Source organism: Ovis canadensis, chromosome 25 (assembly GCF_042477335.2).
Source record: "Ovis canadensis isolate MfBH-ARS-UI-01 breed Bighorn chromosome 25, ARS-UI_OviCan_v2, whole genome shotgun sequence".
In the NCBI taxonomy this organism is placed as follows: Eukaryota; Metazoa; Chordata; class Mammalia; order Artiodactyla; family Bovidae; genus Ovis; species Ovis canadensis.
Genome location: NC_091269.1, coordinates 53,257,357 through 53,276,275, shown reverse-complemented (window position 1 = coordinate 53,276,275; position 18,919 = coordinate 53,257,357). Strand labels below are relative to the sequence as shown.

Genomic DNA, 18,919 nt, shown 5'->3' with positions numbered 1-18,919 from the left:
AGAAGAGAGGGCTCTCCATGCTCATGGGGCTCAAAATCCCAACTGGCCCAGCCTTGGCCTCTAGCAGCGACCCTGCCACAGGGAAGCCAGGCTAGCCACAGGACCCCAGGAGTTTTCATCACAAGTTAAGTAACTTCCAAGAACTGGCTCTGTAAAGGTTAATGACCACAAATCATTGCCCTGAACAGGAGGGGCTCTTTGGGGAGGAGTTTGGAGAAGGGACAATTAAAGCTGAATGAACCTGGTGGACTACTGCTCGGGGTTCCAGTGACAGTCACACCTACCTTCTCGCTCCACGCCCATAGTCCAACTCCGAGGAAGACAACTCCAGCCAACTGAGCAGGGGTAGGGGAAAGAGAGAGAGAGAAAGTTAAGTCAGAAACCAGCTCCACAAACATGCTTCTCAGAGGAGGGATCAGACTGCTAGTGTCAGAGGGGGTTCCTGGCTCATGTCCACGCTGGGCAGGGTAAGGCAGCCCCTTTGTCCCTGCAGATGACAGGGATTCCAGCAGAACGGTGGGACAGTGAGGCTCTTCAGGTAACTCACACCTGTCTTCCCTGACTGCTGGGACAAAGTCCTTTGACCCGGCTGGCCTCAGGCTTGGGAGAGCAGAGACAAAGATCTCGGAACAGTCTCTGACCAGGAGAGACTCTGGGGTCAGACACTGAGCCACAGCCTGCTTCTCTCCTAATCCCCAAGTCCCTACTCACTGCAGTGCCCTGTCTGGGGCGTAAGAGGACATCATCCCTTGTGATGCCTTCAAGGGCTCGCAGTGCTCTGCACAGGACTGCCACCCTTCTTGGGTCTCCAGCCCTGGAGACATACTCCAAGCACAGAAAAGCAGCTGCCAGGCTGAGCTTCCTCCCGTACCGTACTTACACTCCACGTGGTGGGACACACCTGTGCTCAGGAAACGCTGGGTTATGTTACTGAATTAAGAGGCCTGCACTGAGCCATGTGCTAACCCCAGAACCGTGTCCCCTAACCCTGACCTCTCATCCACAGGAGCCCGCTGATGCCAAGGTGCTCCACCTGCCCCATGACAAAAAGAGACCCTCCATAAACATCCCACAGCTTCCTACACCAGGAAGGGTTTTTCCAGAGCAAACACCTCGTGGCCTCAGAAATTAAGCAGCCTCCTGTTGTTCTGCTTAACTGCCTTATATTCTGCTGGCATTTCGCTGCCATTTATCAGGACCTGGTGATAAACAACAGGGCAAGGTTCTCTGTGACTGCAAGTTTCCCAAGTGTGTTCTCCAGCTTTAGGACCCTCCTGCCCACTGCAAGCCCTAGGAGGCTGGACTCGGAGGAAAGGCCTTCAGAGAAAGCCCGGGAGTTCCCAACCTCCTCTGGATCACAGGCCACTTTCAGAAGCCCCACATTTTGGAGGGAATTTCAGAGGGTTCACAGACTCCTCGTTGCTGTTCCCACTGCAGTCTGTGGACTTCAAGTGAAAAAGTCCTGCCAAGTGACCTGATCTGCCCGCCCCTGCCCGCCCCCGCCAACTCAACTAAGCACCACAGGGGCTGAGAGGGCCAGGATGAGAACTCTGAACCCAAGTCCCCCTGAAAGCAAGTTCCCTGACAAGTTGATGATTAATCGCTCTACCCACAACTTCATTCCCTTTCTTGTCCTGCCCCTGTTCTCCTTGAGATTAAGGAATATCAAAGAAAAGGGGAGACTGAAACTGAGCAGAACCCTGAGGGACCTTGCAGGGTCCAAGCCCCTCCACGCCCCCTGCTTCTTGTTGGCCTCCCCTCCCCCTACCTGTTCCAAAGAGCAGACTCAAGCAGTTACCTGATTAGAATAATGACGCAGGAGTCACAGGACTCCTGATTCCTCCGGAAGGGATTTAGATAACAATCTGCCACTATCTTTTAGTTGTTCTGCAGAATAAGACCCCCACCCTGTGGAGGAGGGCGATTACACACTGACCACAAGAAGTGTAGACCCCAGACTGGCTGGAACTGGAAGGCTGAGGATTCAGATTCCTGAAACATTACCTGTTACCTCAACACTAACCAGTCAGAAGAAAGTCCGCAAGCTAACCACATACCCTGTGGCCCTCACTACCAACATCTGCTTTTAAAAACACTTGTCTGAAAGCCTTCGGGGAGTTGGGGTCTTTTGAGCACGAGCTGCCCATTCTTCTTGCTGGGCATTCTGCAATGAACTTTGTACTTCCCTTCACCACAACCCTGTGTCAATTAACTGGCTTTGCTGCAAGTTGGGTGAGTGAACCCAAGTTCAGGTCAGTAACAATTCAGTAAGCAGTGAGGGAGAAGACTCAGATCCCAAGGCTCAGGTTAGTTCATTCATTTCTTCACTCATGCATTCAGTGGACACTGAGCAAATGCTAGGCACCACCTCAAGCACTGGAGACAGCCTGCACCACGCGGCAGAAGGTCCCTCTGCTGCTGGAACTCGGGTGCCAAGGAGCCGACATGAGGTTCTTTCTACCACATCACACCGATCTCCCACTTTTCAGTCCTCCCATTGGATTAGTCAGCTGATAAAGGACGTCATTTTCCTTGATGGGGTGCATGACCTTCCATTCCTGAGTGTCTGACACTGTGTGGTAAGCAAGCTGGAAGGTGACTAGGTGCTCTCTGCTGAATCCTATAGACATCCCTCCCCACCATTCCTCGCAGTCTCTGATGACTCACTTCCCTCTTTCCAAGCTGGGAGGTCGAGCCCTTTGCCTTAGCTTATCCACCCTCATCCACTACAGTGGTCCTTCCCTCTTCCACTGAGGCACTCAGCTCTGGGGAAGGAAGGGTGCACGCATGGTTGTCTTCCGCTCCCCCCCGTCACTCCGCCTCTGTCTCTTTCGAGGGCTTACCCTCCTCTTTCAGAGCCCTCTAAATGCTGGAGAGCCTCACTGCTCGGTCTTGACCGCTGCCCTCCCCTAACCCTCTGGATGATCTCATAACTCACACAGCTGACGCACAAACCCCAATCTCCAGCCATAGCTGACCCTGAGTCAAACACACCAATGTCTCCTTGACTTGTCCTCTAAATACAACCAGCAACATTTCAGTGTTCACATGCCCACAGAGGGAGCTGTGGTCTCCCAACTCCCCCATTCTCACTAAATGGCACCACTGACCATCTACTCTTAAGACAGAAAACCTCGACCTCAGGCTTGAACGCTCTGGCCCTCCAACTCCACATTCAGCCTACCAGGACCTGCTATTAGTCCCACCTTCAAAATACATAAAGAACCCTCTCTGCTCCCACCTGTCCATGCCATCACCCCTGCAGGGACCTCACAACTGTCTCCCCACAGGTCCTGAGCAAATAGAACAACACTTTAATAATATATATCAGATCACCCTCCTCCTCAAAATGCTCCAATGACTTCCTTTTACACTTAGAATAAAATTCAAACTCCTTGCTGTGGCTCACAAGGCCTGGGTAGCCAGGCTGTAGCCCGCATATCCAACATTATCTCCAACCCAGCTCCCTGGCCCCAGTCCCATCCACCCACCCCAGATCACGGCCATCTCTGCTGAAACCCAGACATCCCTCCCCACCACTGTGACTGTTTCTTGAACTCACATGCCTCACCCCTGCCTCAGAACTTTGACTCGGTCCCTTAGCCTAGAATGTTCCTCCTCCACATCCCTTCCTGGCTTCCTCCCTCACTCCATTCAGGTCTCTCCAAATTTTACCTTCTCAAACATACCTCCCTTTGCCATCCTGCACAGACTGTTTCCCCACGCGTCAGTCCTGACCTCCTTCCCTGCTGGATCTTCTTCATGGTACTCATCCTAGGCCACGTGACCTGTCTACTGCGTCTCCTCCCCTACTTACGCCCTCTGAGGGCAGAGAGGTTTTCTATTTTGTTTAGGGTTGCGTGACCACTTTGCAGGACAGCCCACCTAACACCAGGTACCACACGGGATGGTGAGGGAGGTCTGGCTCCTGCAGCCCTCTCGCTCAACACAGTCAGCTTGAGACACCAGCTCTATGCCACCATAGCCCCGTTCTCCTTCTCCCGAAACAATGGGGCTCCAAGAATAAGAGCTCATGGTTTTTTTCCATTCTCTTTCAAAGGAAGAACTAAAGTTAACTTGCAGCAGAAAGACAGGAACTGAGGTGGGGGGTTGGAGGGGTGTCACATGCCAGATCATGCGTTCAGTGGACACTGGCCCCAGGCAGGAACTTCAAGGACCAACAGTTGTTTCAGAGACAAGAAGACTGAAGGAGGGCCAGACAGGGGAAGTGACCTGTCTGGGAGCTCACACAGCAAACTCTTGAATGAGCCAGGACTCTGGCCAGCTTGGCATGGCTCCCTGTGGAGCCCCTTCCCCACCCTCCCCGCCACGTCCGCCCCGGGACAGATGGTCTGTGTAGTTGGGATGCCCTCTTGGCTGCCAACCATCTGGGAATGCCTTCCAGCCTTGGAGTAACCTGCTTTGTTGCTCATCTATGACCTGATTAAATTCCTTCTCAAAGAACAGAGTCCAGCTCCCGCCAAGCCCAAAGAGGCCAGCCTTGGACCATCAGGTTCACACATCGTGGTGGTCACCAGGGCAAGCAGCACCACCCTCTCCTGGGTAACTGGTGCTACGTTAAACACAATACACTTAAAGAGGCCCTCCACCCCCCGTAACACTGGTACTGTTACCTCTGTTTTTCAAATGGGAAAGTTCAGATGTAGGATGATTTGGTTATTGCCTAAACTCACACAGCGAGCTGGTGCAGAAGTCAAGAAACAAACCTGCCTTCTCTGACTGTCTTGACATCACGTTATCTCACTGCACAGGGCAGCCGCCAATAGTGGCCACCAGCATATGCCCTCCACCGCAAGGGGCAGTCACAAGTGCCCAGTGGCATGGAGGCTGCAGATGGGGCTTCGAGGCTGTGCCACAGTAAAGCCAATGGAGGACCACTCTGTGTCCAGTCAGGACCCCTGTGGGGGTCACTGTGAAGATTCAGGAGTGACCTGAGGCAAAGGCCCCCTGTGTAAGAAGGTGAGAGGTTTCCTCCAGGGCATTCTGGGCTGGTCGAGCCCTGCTTTGTCCTGGAAGCCCACATGGAGTCAACTCGCAAGGTGGGCAAGCCTTTACCCAGCAGGTTCCAGACACGATGGACGTGTAGACACCTGGCTAGGTTCTGCGGGACAGGAGGAGGATTCCAACATCAAGCAGGTTAAAAGCAGCCCCTCATCACCGACAGTTTAGTGGCCCTGGTCTCTTGCAAGATTTCATTTCAGTGTGAAAGTGCTCAGGCAATTACTGCAGGCCCCAGTGCCTTTCCTCCACAAGATCAAGACAAACCACCAGCAGTCGTGTTGTTTTCAGGCTGTTGGCCTGCCAGCCCCGGACTCTTGTAGATTCCTTTAGCTGAGGCAGGCTCCCCTGGGCCACCTGAGGGCGCCTCCGAAAAGGATCAGGAGGAAGCACTGAAACCCAAAGGAGTCCTGGGCAGCGCTGAACAAACAGCATGGGTCAGTGGGTCCTGACTTCAGCTCCACCCCACAAGTTCCTTGCGAGAGGACTTGTGTGAGTCCAGAAATGTCTCTGAGCCCGTTTTCCTTTGCAATGTGAAGGTGACCCCTCCTGGGTCAAAGGAGGGTCAGAGGATTCATCCCGAATGATATGCTTACCCTGGGGCACTGAGCAAGCCCTGTCTGGAGGCAGAGTAGAGTCCTGGGGGGCCTTCAAGACCTTATCAGCATTTGCTGGATTGAAGACACTGTGCCTCACCCTCCAATGACACAGTTTGTCCTGACACAAGGTCAGAAGCATCTGCTTCACTGGGCTTCTGGAGACAAGAGTAGAGTTTAAGGAAATAGGGGCCTCCTGGAGGCACTTTTCAAGTGAAATGGGGAAAGGATGATGGAAAGAAAACAGGGCAGGGAGTAGAAAAAGCTATAATAAAACTGTTCAGCTCTGTTCCTAGCTCACTTTGTGGCTTTAAGAAAACCATAGCTCTCTTCGACTTCAGTGGAGGCCAGTGATCTCCAAAGACCTCTGTTTCTCCTGCTGCCTAAGCTCCGCCCCCATAAATCATGCCAGGTGAACCCGATGGTCCTGGCACTCACTCTCCAGAACCAGAAATCCTGGCCTGGCAAGTCCAGGGAACACCAGAGATGCCTGTGGTCACGTGAAAGGATGCCAGAGATGGCACAGATCCTAGACCCAACCTGCTCCTGACAGCCACTGCGCTGAGGTCAAGATGGGGAGGCCTTGCCCTTCCAGACTGCATCCACTCTGGAGCATAAAGAGCATAAACGGACTGCTTCTTTCAAAAAAAAAAAAAGCTTAAAGCCAGCCACTTCTGGGTGGGAGTTTGGAAGTTCTGGGGGCCGGAAGGGATGCTGGAGCCCAGCTTCCTCATCTCAGAGGGAAACGGGACGGGGAGGGTCAGTGCCTTGCCCTGGGTCACACAGTTATCACACACCAGCCTTTCCTCCTGCAGGAAGGGCAGTTCTGAAAAACCAGAAGCATGTGTGCCCTTCCCACAGAGCCTGTGAACCCCTGCGAGGGGCCCCGCCAGGATGGGGAAGGACACCCCACAGGGGTCTGGGGCAGCTTCCACAGACACTCTGTGCTCCCAGATAACAGGGAGACCATGCACACAACGCCCGACCCAGGGATCTGACTCTGGTCAGCCTTTGAAAGAAAGGAAGGCGGAGGATGGTTACAGGCAGCGGCCCCAGGTGATAGCGAGAAGGAACCCCCAAACCCGCCTCACCCCCACCCCAGTCCCTGCCATTGCTGGCACAGTTGAATGATTAACAAGATACTAAGCTGAGGGTCGGCAGTTCCATAAGCCAAATAGTATTTTCAGCTTTGCCGAGTGGAAGGTCGCTGTTTCAGTTACTCAATTCTGTTGTTTTAGCAGGAAAATGGGCAGGGCTTGTTCCAAAAAGAGTTGTATGTGCTAAAACGGGCAGAGAGCCAGGTTTGGTGTGCAAGCCATCGTCAGCCATGTCCTGCACTCAACTGTCATGCCGAAACCATCTGAACCTAGCCAGGGTTTCCTTCAGTTCAGCCACGTGAACCCCGGGACATCCTGTAATTTGGGTCTCCAACCCTGGTATGTTTCCATATTACTTCAACAGGTCTTACTAGCATAAAACTACAAGTAATTCAAATAATATGTTTCCACAATGGAATATCCCACAACAATGAGAATCAACAATCTATAGTTATGTACCACAGCAAGAATGAATCTCAGACAAAAGATGCCAATTCAAAAGACTTGATATGGATTGAAAGTTATGTCGCTCCAAAATTCACATCTTGAAGCCGCAGCCCCAGTGTGATGGTATTTGGAGACGAGGAGGTTAAGTGCGGTTACATGAGGTCATGAGGGTGGAGCCTCCATGATTAGAGGAAGAGAGACCAGAGCTTGTGTTTTTTTTCTCTCTCTCTCTCTCTGCCATGTGAGAACACAGCAGAAAGGCAGCCACGTGAAAGCCAGGAAGACAGCCCACACCGGAACCTGGCCATGCTGGCACCCTGATTTCAAACTTCCAGCCTCCAGAAATGGGAGAAAATACATTTCGATTGTTTAGGCAACAAAAGCAATGGCATGTGGTAACGGCAGCCCAAGCTGACCGAGACAGGAAGAATATTGGGGCAGAAAAGCTGTGTCTAGCATCCCAACAAAAGTTACCAGATAAGCATGACCTATAAAAAGGTAAAAAAAATCAGTAACTGGAAAAAAGACAGGAATGAGAAAGAAGATGGAACAGCAAAGACTTCAAAACAGATACTGTAAATATACTCAGAGATTTACAGGAAAATAAGCAAAGAGAGAAACAGAAAATATAAAAGAGATTCAAATGGAACTATTAGAAACAGAAAAACCAACAGTAGAAATGAAAAATTCACTAAATGGGCTTAGCTGCCAGTTAGACACTACAGAAGATGAGTGAACTCAAAGAGAAAGCAATAGGAACCATCTAAATTAAACGATGGAGTGGGTAGAAAAAAAAAAAAAACCAAACTGAGCAGCATCTCAGTGACCTGTGGGACAACAAGGAATTCAAGGCGGGGATGGGGTATATATTTAAAGAAATAATAACTGAAGTCATCCCAAATTTGATGAAAAATATAAACCCACAAATCCAAAATACACAATGGACTTCAAACAGAACACAAGAAAACACACCGGCACACATCATGATAAAATTGCTGGAAGCCAGTAAAAAAAAGAGAAACTCCACAGGAAGCCAGGGAGGGAAAGAAAAGATACTTGTATAAACATACAAGATATTTATTTAACCAAATGAAATGAAAACATCTCCAGACGTGTGGGATACAAACAAGCACGGAGCATCATTAAAAACAGGCATACCCTGGACACATCTGGGTTCGTCTCCAGACCACCAATACAAGACAAGTCACACTAAACTGTCTGGTTTCCCAGTGCATATAAAGACTATCTTTATACTATACTGCAGTCTAATAAGTATGCAACAGCATTATGACTAAGGAAAAAATGTACATATCTTAATTTAAAAATACTTTACTGCTAAAACATGCTAACCATCATCTGAGCCGTCAGCAACTCATAATCTTTTTTACAATAGTAATTAATCACATATCCCCATAACAAATACAATAATGAAAAAGTCTGAAATATTCCAAAGATTACCAAAATGTGAGAGACATGAACTGAGCCGTTGCTACTGGGGGAAATGGTGCTGATAGACTTGCCCGGCTCAGGGTTGCCAGAAGACCTTCAATTTGTTAGAACTGCTGTGTCTGGGAAACACAATAAAATGAGGTACTTACACTATAGGAAAAAAGAAAGATCTAAAATCAATGACATAATCTTCCACCTCAAGAAGACAGAAAAAGAACAGCATGATCCCAAAACACATAGAAGAGAGAAAATAATAAAAAGCAGAAATCCACACAACAGGCTGGAGATGGATGGTGGTGATGGATGAAGAGCAACATGAATACACTTAATGCCACTGAACTGGGCACTTAAAAATGGTTACAATTCTAAGTTTTGTTACATAGGTTTTACCATCATTTTTAAATATAAAAACATTTAAAAACTTTTTAAAGAAATTCATGAAATTAAAAACAGAAAAGAAAAAAAAAAACCCAGAGAAACATCCTCTAAATTAAAGGAAGCCAGATCTGAGAGTGAAATTTAATTTATAATGACAGAAGGCAGATCAATGGTTGCTGGAGGAGGGGGTGGGGAGAGAAAGACGACAGAAAAGCACAAGTTTCAGGACAGATGGAAATCTTTGATATCTTTATTGTGGTGATGGTGATTATACAGAGTGTATAGCTGCCAACTTAGTGAACTGAACATCCAAAATGGGTATATGTATTCTATTTAATTTACACCTCAATAGATGTGATTTTTTAAAAGCACATTTCTGGGAGGGGAAAGGTATAAACAAGGTGGGAGTAAGATACTCCCCCACAGATGACAGATCACCCCGTCAGACTGAGCCATGCTGACTATTTGCCAGAAGCAGAGTTACACACACCATCAGTTACTCAGCCTTGACACCACCCTGTGAGTGTGTAATAATCACATGTCCCAGGCAATAATCACAGTACACATACTGCCCATCCTTGCAAATTCCTCCTTGGGGGTCCCAGCCTCAGATGCGCCTGAACCAGTGAGATCAGGAGCTGAGGGCCTGCAAGGATCAGCCACTCCCAGTTCAAGTGGAGTCTATAATTAAGCAATCCTTGCCCTCTGTCTTGGCAAGCCAAAATATGGAAAAATACACACACAAACACATACCCGTGTGCGCCAAACAATAAGGGGATCTATTTCCTATGAACTGGGGCAGCCTTTCTGGTGAATATGATTATATAAATGTGTCAGGCCAGTCAAAACAATGGACACACCTTCTGACCCATTTAATCTCACTCCTGGGAACCTATCCCAGCAAATAATTTCTCGTCCTTTCCCCAAAGGCAAGAATCTGTGTTACAAAAGATAATCACAGCGTCCTTATCCAGGATAGTAGAAAAAAAACCTCAAAGTCCAATACGGAATTTTCAAAGACATGGTCAGGAAGTCTACTTGGCAACCTGGAATGCTCTATCCTAAGACCGCAAAATGAGGAGGATACTTTCACCAAGTGAAACTGTGAATGAGCGCAGACAGGAGAAGGGAGCCTGTAGGAGGGAACACAGTAAAGCTGGGGGGCCTTGTGTAGTTCTCTAGAATTTCCAAGCAAATACAAAAGTTCAGTATATAAAACTGGAAGGGGAAAAGGTACTACTTCTCAGCAGTGAAAGCGAAATACTCTACATCTGTTGTTCCGGCAAAATTCTTAATAACCTCTCTTTCATTCTTTAAAGTTTCCTGACTTGGACCACAAATTACATGCTTACCCTACCCATGGGAGGCATCTGTTACTTTGAAGGAAGGGGCCTCAAGCCATGCTGGTCACAGAACACAAATGTCCATGTTTCTCACCCAGAAACAGGCTGCACTTGAGGCTCAGAAGTGAATTCCTGCATTTTACAAGCAAGGAAGCTGTGGCTCATGTCCCTGAGAAGGCCCAGGGCAGGGGCTCTCTGTGAAACACAGGCTGATCGTCTGTGTGTACAAAGGGCCCACGGTTCTACACTTTTAATCCATCTCTGAAATAGATCCTGGCAAGGGCTTCATCAGAACCTCTGCAGATTAAACTCAGTGTTTGTGGTGGTAAGCAATCCTGGAGTTGCCAGCATCATCGGAATCATCCCTCATTGAGGATACACTCAGTAAAACCAGGGAAGCCCAAATTCTCTCCAGAGTCAGGTGGGGGTGAGAATGAACAAAGACAAAGGCTGCATGCCTCTCTCAGCTTCCCTTCCTCTGCAAGTCAAAGTGAGATATTTCAAGAATTTTAATCATAGTGAGGCTTCCCTGGTGGCTCAGTGGTAAAGAACCTGCGTGCCAACGCAGGAAACACGGGTTCGATCTCTGTTCCGGGAGGATTCCACATGCCGCAGGGCAACTAAGCCCGTGTGTCACAGATATTGAGCCCGTGCTCTAGAGCCTGCGAACAGCAACCACTGAGCCCACATGCTGCAACTCCTGAAGCCCCAGAGACTGTGCTCCACAACAGGAGAAGCCACCGCAGTGAGGGGTCGGCACATGGCAACTGAGAGTAGCCCCCGCCTGCTGCAACTAAAGAAGAGCCGGTGCAGCAATGAAGACCCAGCACAGACAAAAATAAATAGATAATTTTTTAAAAAAGGAAACTTAATTGTAGTAAAGTACACATAATATAGGCAATGGCACCCCACTCCAGTACCCCTGCCTGGAAAATCCCATGGACGGGGGAGCCTGGTGGGCTGCCGTCTATGGGGTCGCACAGAGTCGGATACGACTGAAGCGACTTAGCAGCAGCAGCAGCAACACATAACATAAAACTAACCATCTTAACCATTTTTAAGTAAGACTACTCAGGGGCATTAAGCACATCCACAGAATTGTCAAACCATCACCTCCATCCACAGGTATCTTTCCATCTTGTAAAACTGACCCTGTTCAACAGCAACTTCCCACTTCCCCTTCCCCCAGTCCCTAGTTCCCACCATTCTACTTCCTTACGTACCTCATGTAAGTGGAATCATAGAGCACTTGTCCTTTTGTGCCTGGCTCATTTCACTCGGCATAATGTCCTCAGTGCTCACCCATGTGGGAGTACATGTAAGAATCTCCCTTATTTTTTAAGGCTGAGTAATAGTCCATGGATGAGATGGTGCTGGATGGCATCGCCGATTCAATGGACTCCAGGAGCTGGCAACGGACAGGGAGGCCTGGCGTGCTGCAGTCCATGGGGTCGCAAAGAGTCAGACACGACTGAGCGACTGAACTGAACTGAACCGAATATTCCATGGCACGCATAGACCACCTTTTGTTTATCCATTCATCCTTCAGTAGACACCAGGGTGGCTTCTACCTCTCAGCTATTGTGAACAATGCTGCTATAAACAAGGGTGCGCAAATACCTCTTCAAAATCCTGCTTTCAGTTCTTCTTGATATACGCCCAGAAGGAGAATGGCTGCATCATACGGTAATTTTTTTCACTTCTGGAGGAACCATCATACTTTTTTTCCACAGCAGCTGCACCATTCTCACCAATGGTGCATAGGGATTCCAATCTCTCTGCATGCTCGCCAACATTTATTATGTTCTTGTTTTTAATAATACGCATTCTAAGGGGTGAGAAGTGGTATCTCATTGTGGTTTTGATTTGCATTTCCCTATGTCAAAGTGAGAGTCCACCCCAGAAATAGGTCTAACACAAGCAAGGAATGATTATAATTTTAAAAAAACAAAAGAAGGGTAAAAAACATTAGCGTCCTCAAAATGCTGTGTTGGCAGCATTTCCCTGACATCCCTGTGATGAAAACCCCATGAAGCCCAGCTCCATGCTCACCTAGTAAAACATGCAGTTCAGAACAGACACAAATACTGGGGCATCCATGTGTCTTGCCTCCAGTAAGTATTAAATGTCCCATGGGAAAATCTTGGTCCTGAAGTTGGAAAGAGACAGCTTAAAGAACAGTACTACAGGTATTTGCTATAAAGAAATGTTACTGTGAAAATAATTCTGGATGGGGCAACCTGCTAAATAAAACCTCTGCTTGTTCCAGCACCTAGAACTGGTCAAAGAATCAACAAGTTGCTTCTTCATATTCAAACCTGCCTGCTGAGCCCAGGTCCACCATTAAGGCTGTCATCCTGCTCCACTGCTCACTGTCAATTCATCAAAATCAAACAAAAACTCTCTGCAAAATGATCCGGCAAAATAATCCAAGGTGGAAGAAGATATAAATTAAACAAGACTGGCTGAGTTGGTAACTTTTGAAGCCAGTTGATGGGAGCATGGTGGTGGTGGTGGGATGGGGTTGGGGGATGTTTCATTATATTGTTTCATTTCTGTATTTTCTCCATTTAAGAAAGAAAACTCCTCTGAGAAGGCATACCATATTACACATTTTCAGCAACCTTGTGAAGCAGGCAGCAGGCAGGTGAGAGCAATTCATAAAGAAATTAGCTCATGTGGGAGTCCAGACTGGCACCCAGGAGCCCCGGCTGCGCCATGTACTTATCGAAGGGCTCTACACCCCAGTTCTCAGACCTCACTCCACATTTCCAGCCCCTGAACAGAAGACAGCAAATCTTTGCCTAAAACTCAGCAGGGAGGGGCCAGGTGGCCTCCCCCTCTCATTTTCCCAACCACGCTCTCAGTCCTTGTTTTCCTGACTGTTCCTTTTTGTTCCATCCCATTCTGCCCCAGTGGACACCAACTAAAAAATGATTAGCTCTCAACCACACACATTGCCAATTCTGCAAAACTCTGATAACGCTGCAGCCTCCTTCAATAACCAAACAGACCTGCTACAATTCTGGATTCATGAACTCTACAATTTGAATTTGCTGCTGCCAATGTATTATACGGGGTAGGTTAGTAAAACTTCCCAAGAGCACAGAATCTGTTCTGAAGAAGCTCTGAAGAAATGGAGATTCCCAGGCCCTCAGCCACAGCGGCCGTAGAAGAGTTTCACTCCAGATGCAAAAATCAGGATGAGAGTCAGAGGTTGAGATGCAAGGCCAATAAGCACAGCCGGCCAGCTGGCTGAAGGGTACAACAGCTGGGTGGACAAGGCCAAAAAGGTCAAACCGCCAGTCTAAACCAGGTGGCCCTGAACTGTGCATCTGGCTGGCAGGTGGGGACTCCAGGTGGGGCCAGTAGGCTCCCCTCCAGACAGGTAGCAATGCAGGTCTGGACGTCGCACATCTCAGGGAAGGGAAGCCACAGTCCTCCCATTAGGAGGGGTCCACAGGAACCACCTCAAATGTTCAGCACTGCTCTACTACAGGGGCAATGAGGTGGTTGCTAATGAAAGGTTGTCTGGAACCAGAAAAGTCCTGGGGTAAACAGCCAAGCCACTGAATCCCACCCTATTTCTCCAGGACAGAAACCCACCCCCCCACTCCACCCCCAGAAATTTGGGATAAATCATCAGGAGATGATGCTGGAAAAACAAGGGTGAAAGGCTGAGAAGTGTGGTAAGTCTGCCTTATTGTCAAGTATTCTAGTCCAAATAGGAAATGTCAACATCCTCAGCAGAGGAAACTGTGGCATCATGACCACTCACCCTGTGCCTCCTCCTCTATCTGGTCCCCCCAGACACTAGCTGCAGACCCAGACACCAGAAACGCTGCTTATATTACAGGGCGGTTTTAAAAACTCTCTATGTGTGGTCAAGTGGTCTTGTTCCCCTGCACAGAATCCATGTCTGCCTCTCTCTGAACCAATCCCACCAACATGCTCTGATATCTCTCTTAACCCCTTGACCATCTCCAGCTAGTACCCAATTTCTCTGCTTGTCATTAAGGCAAGAATCCTCGCCTTGAAAGAACTGTCATGAGTCACTGGTCTCCACTCTCTCACATCCCATTAGCCCCTGGACCAGCTCTAGGTGGGTTTCCACCCCCAAGCAGTTCTGGTCAAGGTCACAACCTCCACCTTATCAAAGCCAATGTCAGTATTCTGTTCCCACCCTACTCCTCTCTACGTGAAGGGCTTCTTCTTGAGACTTCCATGACACAAAAATCTCCTGGTCTTCCTTTGACCTCAGGCCACTCACTCACAGCCCACTTTGGAGTGGACTCTCCTCCTCAATCCCACCTCTAGCATCCCCACCTCCACATCCAGACTCCTCCTCTCCTCAGTCAATACACTCTCCTTCAATAATCTGGTCACCCTTTCCTCCGATGGTGACCAAGACTTGCATTTCCAGGAAACAGACAACTCCATGTGTCTGGCTAAGAGATCATTCTAACTCTTCTGCCCCAAATTTCACCTCAGAACTTGGGACCACCACTCATCCCTTCACTCTTCAGAATCTTTCCAAAATCAGATGACACCATCCAACTTATAACATACCAAGTGTTATTAAAAGGAGCAGAAAGTAATTCCAGCTACTTACTGGGAACCACTGAGTCCCACATGACCTGGCTTCTTTGTGCCTGTGTCCTAACCTGTGTCCCCTATGCCCTGTACTCACTCAGATCCAGCCACATGGAATTCCTTTTGTTTCTTGCACATACCAAGCTCATTCCTGCCTCAGGACGTTTGCACATGCTGCTCTCCCTAACCAGCGCTTTCTTCCCAAGACCCCACATGGCTGTGTATTGATTAGTATTCAGGTCTCTGCCCACAAGCCTTTCTTTTGAACGTCCTTCCCAAGCACCCCACCCAAGTGGTTTCTCCTTCCCTGCTCTGAGGCTCTTAAGCTAATACCTCTTCCAGCTGAACACCAGCATTACAAGGGCAAGGCTTTACTACCCTTGTTCACCCTTATCTCCTAGAAACCAGGACAGGGCCTGGCCCACAGTCCAGTGTGCACAAAGGACCTCACAGCTGATGTCTCATTGGGGCATTCCTGGAGTGTGAGTGGAGGGAAACTGGGTCAGAGCCCCAAGCCTTCCTGAACCCCCAAGGCTGAAGAAGGGCACCTTAAACTGGTTTTTAATCACCTTGGCCTTCCCCATCACAGCACTTGATGGTCTATTTTATAATTTACTTGTTACTGGCTTCATGAGGGTAGGGCCATGACTGCCACCTCATGGGGGCCAGGTAAACCCAAAGTACGTGAAGAAGCATGGTTTACTAAGGACAGAGAACACGGCCGCTCTCAGCCACTCACCCAGAAGACGATGTTGTAGCTGAAGAGGAGGTACTTGTACCAGCAGCTGACCTCGGCGTTAGAATATCTATAATAGTGCATCTTCTGAGAAGCAGGATCTACGGAGAGAGGACGAGTGATGAGATGGCAGGCTTAATTTTTCAAACCATTTCCCCAAAATCTGCTCCCCAAGGAAGGAGCAAAGGCAAGATACAGAATCAGACTCCTGACATTCCCAAATTGTTCCCTGTGTTCTTTAAGTAGTCCAGAGAGAGATTTAATATTAATGCCAGCTATAGGTTAGACAAAAATCAGCAAAGTCAACTTTCCATAAACAGCCAAAATAGGAGGAAAATTTTTGTAAGAATGGAGAATAGCAATTTCTAAAAAGCATCTTGTAGACTTCTGCTGGGAACCTTCTCAAACATTTAGGTCATCACCTCTTCATTGGGTATTTATACCCCCACTTCACAACAGGGAAACAAGAGTTCAGAATGCTCATGTGACTTGCCCAACAGCAAGACAAAAACCATAGCGTTCAGGACCCAAACCAAGGCAACCTGGGGGTGGAGACAGCGGTCCCCGCAATCCACATTCTTCCCACCCACTGCTTGCGGCCAAGCAACCAAGAGTTGAGGGAACCAAACGAAGAAATGAGGGCTCGACTGGTGAGAGTCGAGTTTGGGAAGAAGAGATGAAAGAGCAGGTTTGGGCATGACCTAACAGTGGCCAGTCAGCAGAAGTCACATTTGTTCATCTAGTATTTTCTGAGACAACCTCTCAAGCACAGCCCTCAAGAGGTAAGGAAGGCAGAGCGCCCTGGCCTGGGTGGAGAGATGCCATGAACTCACAGCAGCCAGTCTTCACCCCACCCCCCCTTCCCCTGCCTAACCTCCCACCCTCTAGGACCACTGCTTTGGCCTCCTTGGGCCAATAATCTAAAGCTTAGATTATAGAACACTAAACTGCACAGGGTGAAGTGTGGGCCACTCTCCTTTATCTGTGTCCAAAGCCTACAAAGGAGGGTGCCCTCAAAAGGAGTGCAGTCCGAGGGCCTGGTCCACCTTCACTATGTTCATTTTTGAAACACGATGGCAACCCAGGTGGATCCTTAACTCCTCCTCTGTCTGCTGCTGCCCGACAGTGGCTGAAGGGTGGGGGAGGTGCCCTCAAGCTGACCCTCAGGGTGGGATCTGAGGCTCACTGGAAATGCCCACCCCTAGCCCCAGAACTCACCCTACTTCCCAGGGTGAGGAGAGGAACAAGAGGCAACCCAAGGCCTAGGGCAAAAACAAACAAGGCTACTCTGGCAGTGGGGAGACAACCCACCCACAGCTGCCAGTAAGAGAGCAGCTTCTGCGCCTTGCCGCGGAGCAGCCACCACAGAATCCCTTCCTGCCGATGCAGCCTTGGCGGCCTGGCCCCTGGTCTGTCATGTTCTGAGAAAGTGCTGCCAGGCAGGCACATGAAACCACATCCCTCTGGAAGTGGGTACTCTGACTGCTCCACCTTTCTTCCCAGAGCAGAACCAACCAACAGGCAGAGACCAGACACCACTGCCCGCTGGCCCACTCCCTCCCAGAGGGACAGGAGTATGGTCAAGGCCCAGCTGGGAGTACCAACCTGCCTGGCCTGAAACCAGCCAGGGAGCGGGCAGTGACCCAGCAGCCCATCCCCACCTTCCCGTCCCACCAGCAGAGCAGCATTTCTACAACACTCCCCTCCCAGAATGCGCATGAACACAACTCCCGGTAACAAGGGAAGATTCCGAACACGAGGACACCGAAGGCCTGAACACAGCCTGGGCCACACAGGATGGCTGCAAGGAGATGAACAGGAACTCCTGGACAGAGTCCTTCCTTCGGCCACATGACCTGACCCTGAGCAAGCGTCTGCCTCTCCAGGGCCTCAACTAAAATGGGGCCGATCCCTAAGGTCCCCAGAGACTGGGGAGGGCTGCTCAGGCAGAACACCCTGAAGTTCAGGAATCCTAAGGGATGCTCCTTGGAGTCATTTAACCTAACCGTAGTAAAGAACTCTGTTCAAAGCTCTGAAGCAGTAAACAAAGCCAGGCTCCCTTCTTTCTCCTGGATCTTGGCTCCACAAAGACACCAGCTAATTAACACTGGCCTGTATGCCTTCCACAGCAGGGCAGACCTCATCCCTGCCCCCTAGCCCAGGGCCTCTGAACAATGATGACCCTGAGGTGACACGGACTCGCTGCGTGGAGATCCCTGATCTCCTTCTGCTCCGGCCATGTACATGGGAGAACACGGAACGGCCACAGGGAGCTCCTTGTCAGGCGGGCTGCAGGGAGCCAGTGCTCTGGAGTGTGGGTTCTCTGCAGGGGGCTGGTTTTCTCACCACCTGTTCCTCGCTCTTCCACTGGGCTTCCAGCGTCTCGCCCCACAAAGACTCAACCAGGAAATAACTCTGCCTTTATAAATGTCAGGGTTCAAACCCACACATAGAGAATCTCAACATCTGTGATATAAACCCCAAGCCTTCACTCCATGGTGACTTAAACACTCAGAACTATACTAGCCAGGTCCATGCCAGGGAATGATCAGAAAGAAACACCCTAACCATGCAAGAGATGATGCGTCACCCTCAGATATGCCTGTCACTCACCCCCAGAACACTTGCTTCAACATTGTACCATTTCTGTTGGACCAAAATAACCGTATGAGGTCTTGGGGTAGGGTGTTTCAATGACACTTATTTCCCCATTCCAACCCACAGAAGAGGAAGCTGTTGAAGGGAAACAGTGCAGTTTAGTCTTTCTTCACCCCCTTGTTTACTCCTCCCCATGGGGAGAGAAGGTGCTCAACTGACCGGGAGGTGAGGAGAGGGGTCCCGCACCACGCCACACGCCATCAAAGGAGCAGCAAGGAAAAGCTGCCTCTTGCTCTTGACCCGCCAGCTCTGTCCTGAGACCAGGGTGGGTAGAGAAGCAGGTCCTGAGCTTCAACCAGAAAATCCAGGTCCCCACGTGGGCAAGTTCTGAATTTAAGTGGACGGAGGTAACAGTGAGATTTGTTTGGACCCCAGCCTAAGCCACATCCTCCAACACAGAGCCTTGGGTTTGGGGTGGAATGAAGGCAATGAGCGTCTGAGGTCTGGCTTGGCAGCTTCAGAACTTGAAGGAAGGAGAAAAGACTGATGAGTGCTCCCCCACCAACCTGACGTGTTACCCACATTTCAAAGAACCCCAAAAGGTGACGAGGATGGTGGTGCTGTAACTAGAACCAGACCCGACCCAGAAGTCAGCCAAAATGA

At 49.3% G+C, this 18,919-nt stretch overlaps 1 protein-coding gene across 3 annotated transcripts in view; it reads right to left on the bottom strand.

Annotated features, from left to right (window-relative positions):
* TSPAN14 (tetraspanin 14) overlaps positions 1 to 18,919 on the bottom strand; it is a 54,397-nt gene that overhangs the window by 11,820 nt on the left and 23,658 nt on the right. For all 3 annotated transcript variants that reach the window (XM_069572243.1, XM_069572244.1, XM_069572245.1), the window contains exons 2-3: positions 15,662 to 15,759; positions 285 to 335 (exon numbers count right to left, since the gene is read on the bottom strand). In XM_069572243.1, the coding sequence (XP_069428344.1) occupies positions 285 to 335; positions 15,662 to 15,742 (132 nt within the window). In that variant the 5' untranslated portion in view covers positions 15,743 to 15,759. The remainder of the gene's footprint in view (positions 1 to 284; positions 336 to 15,661; positions 15,760 to 18,919) is intronic.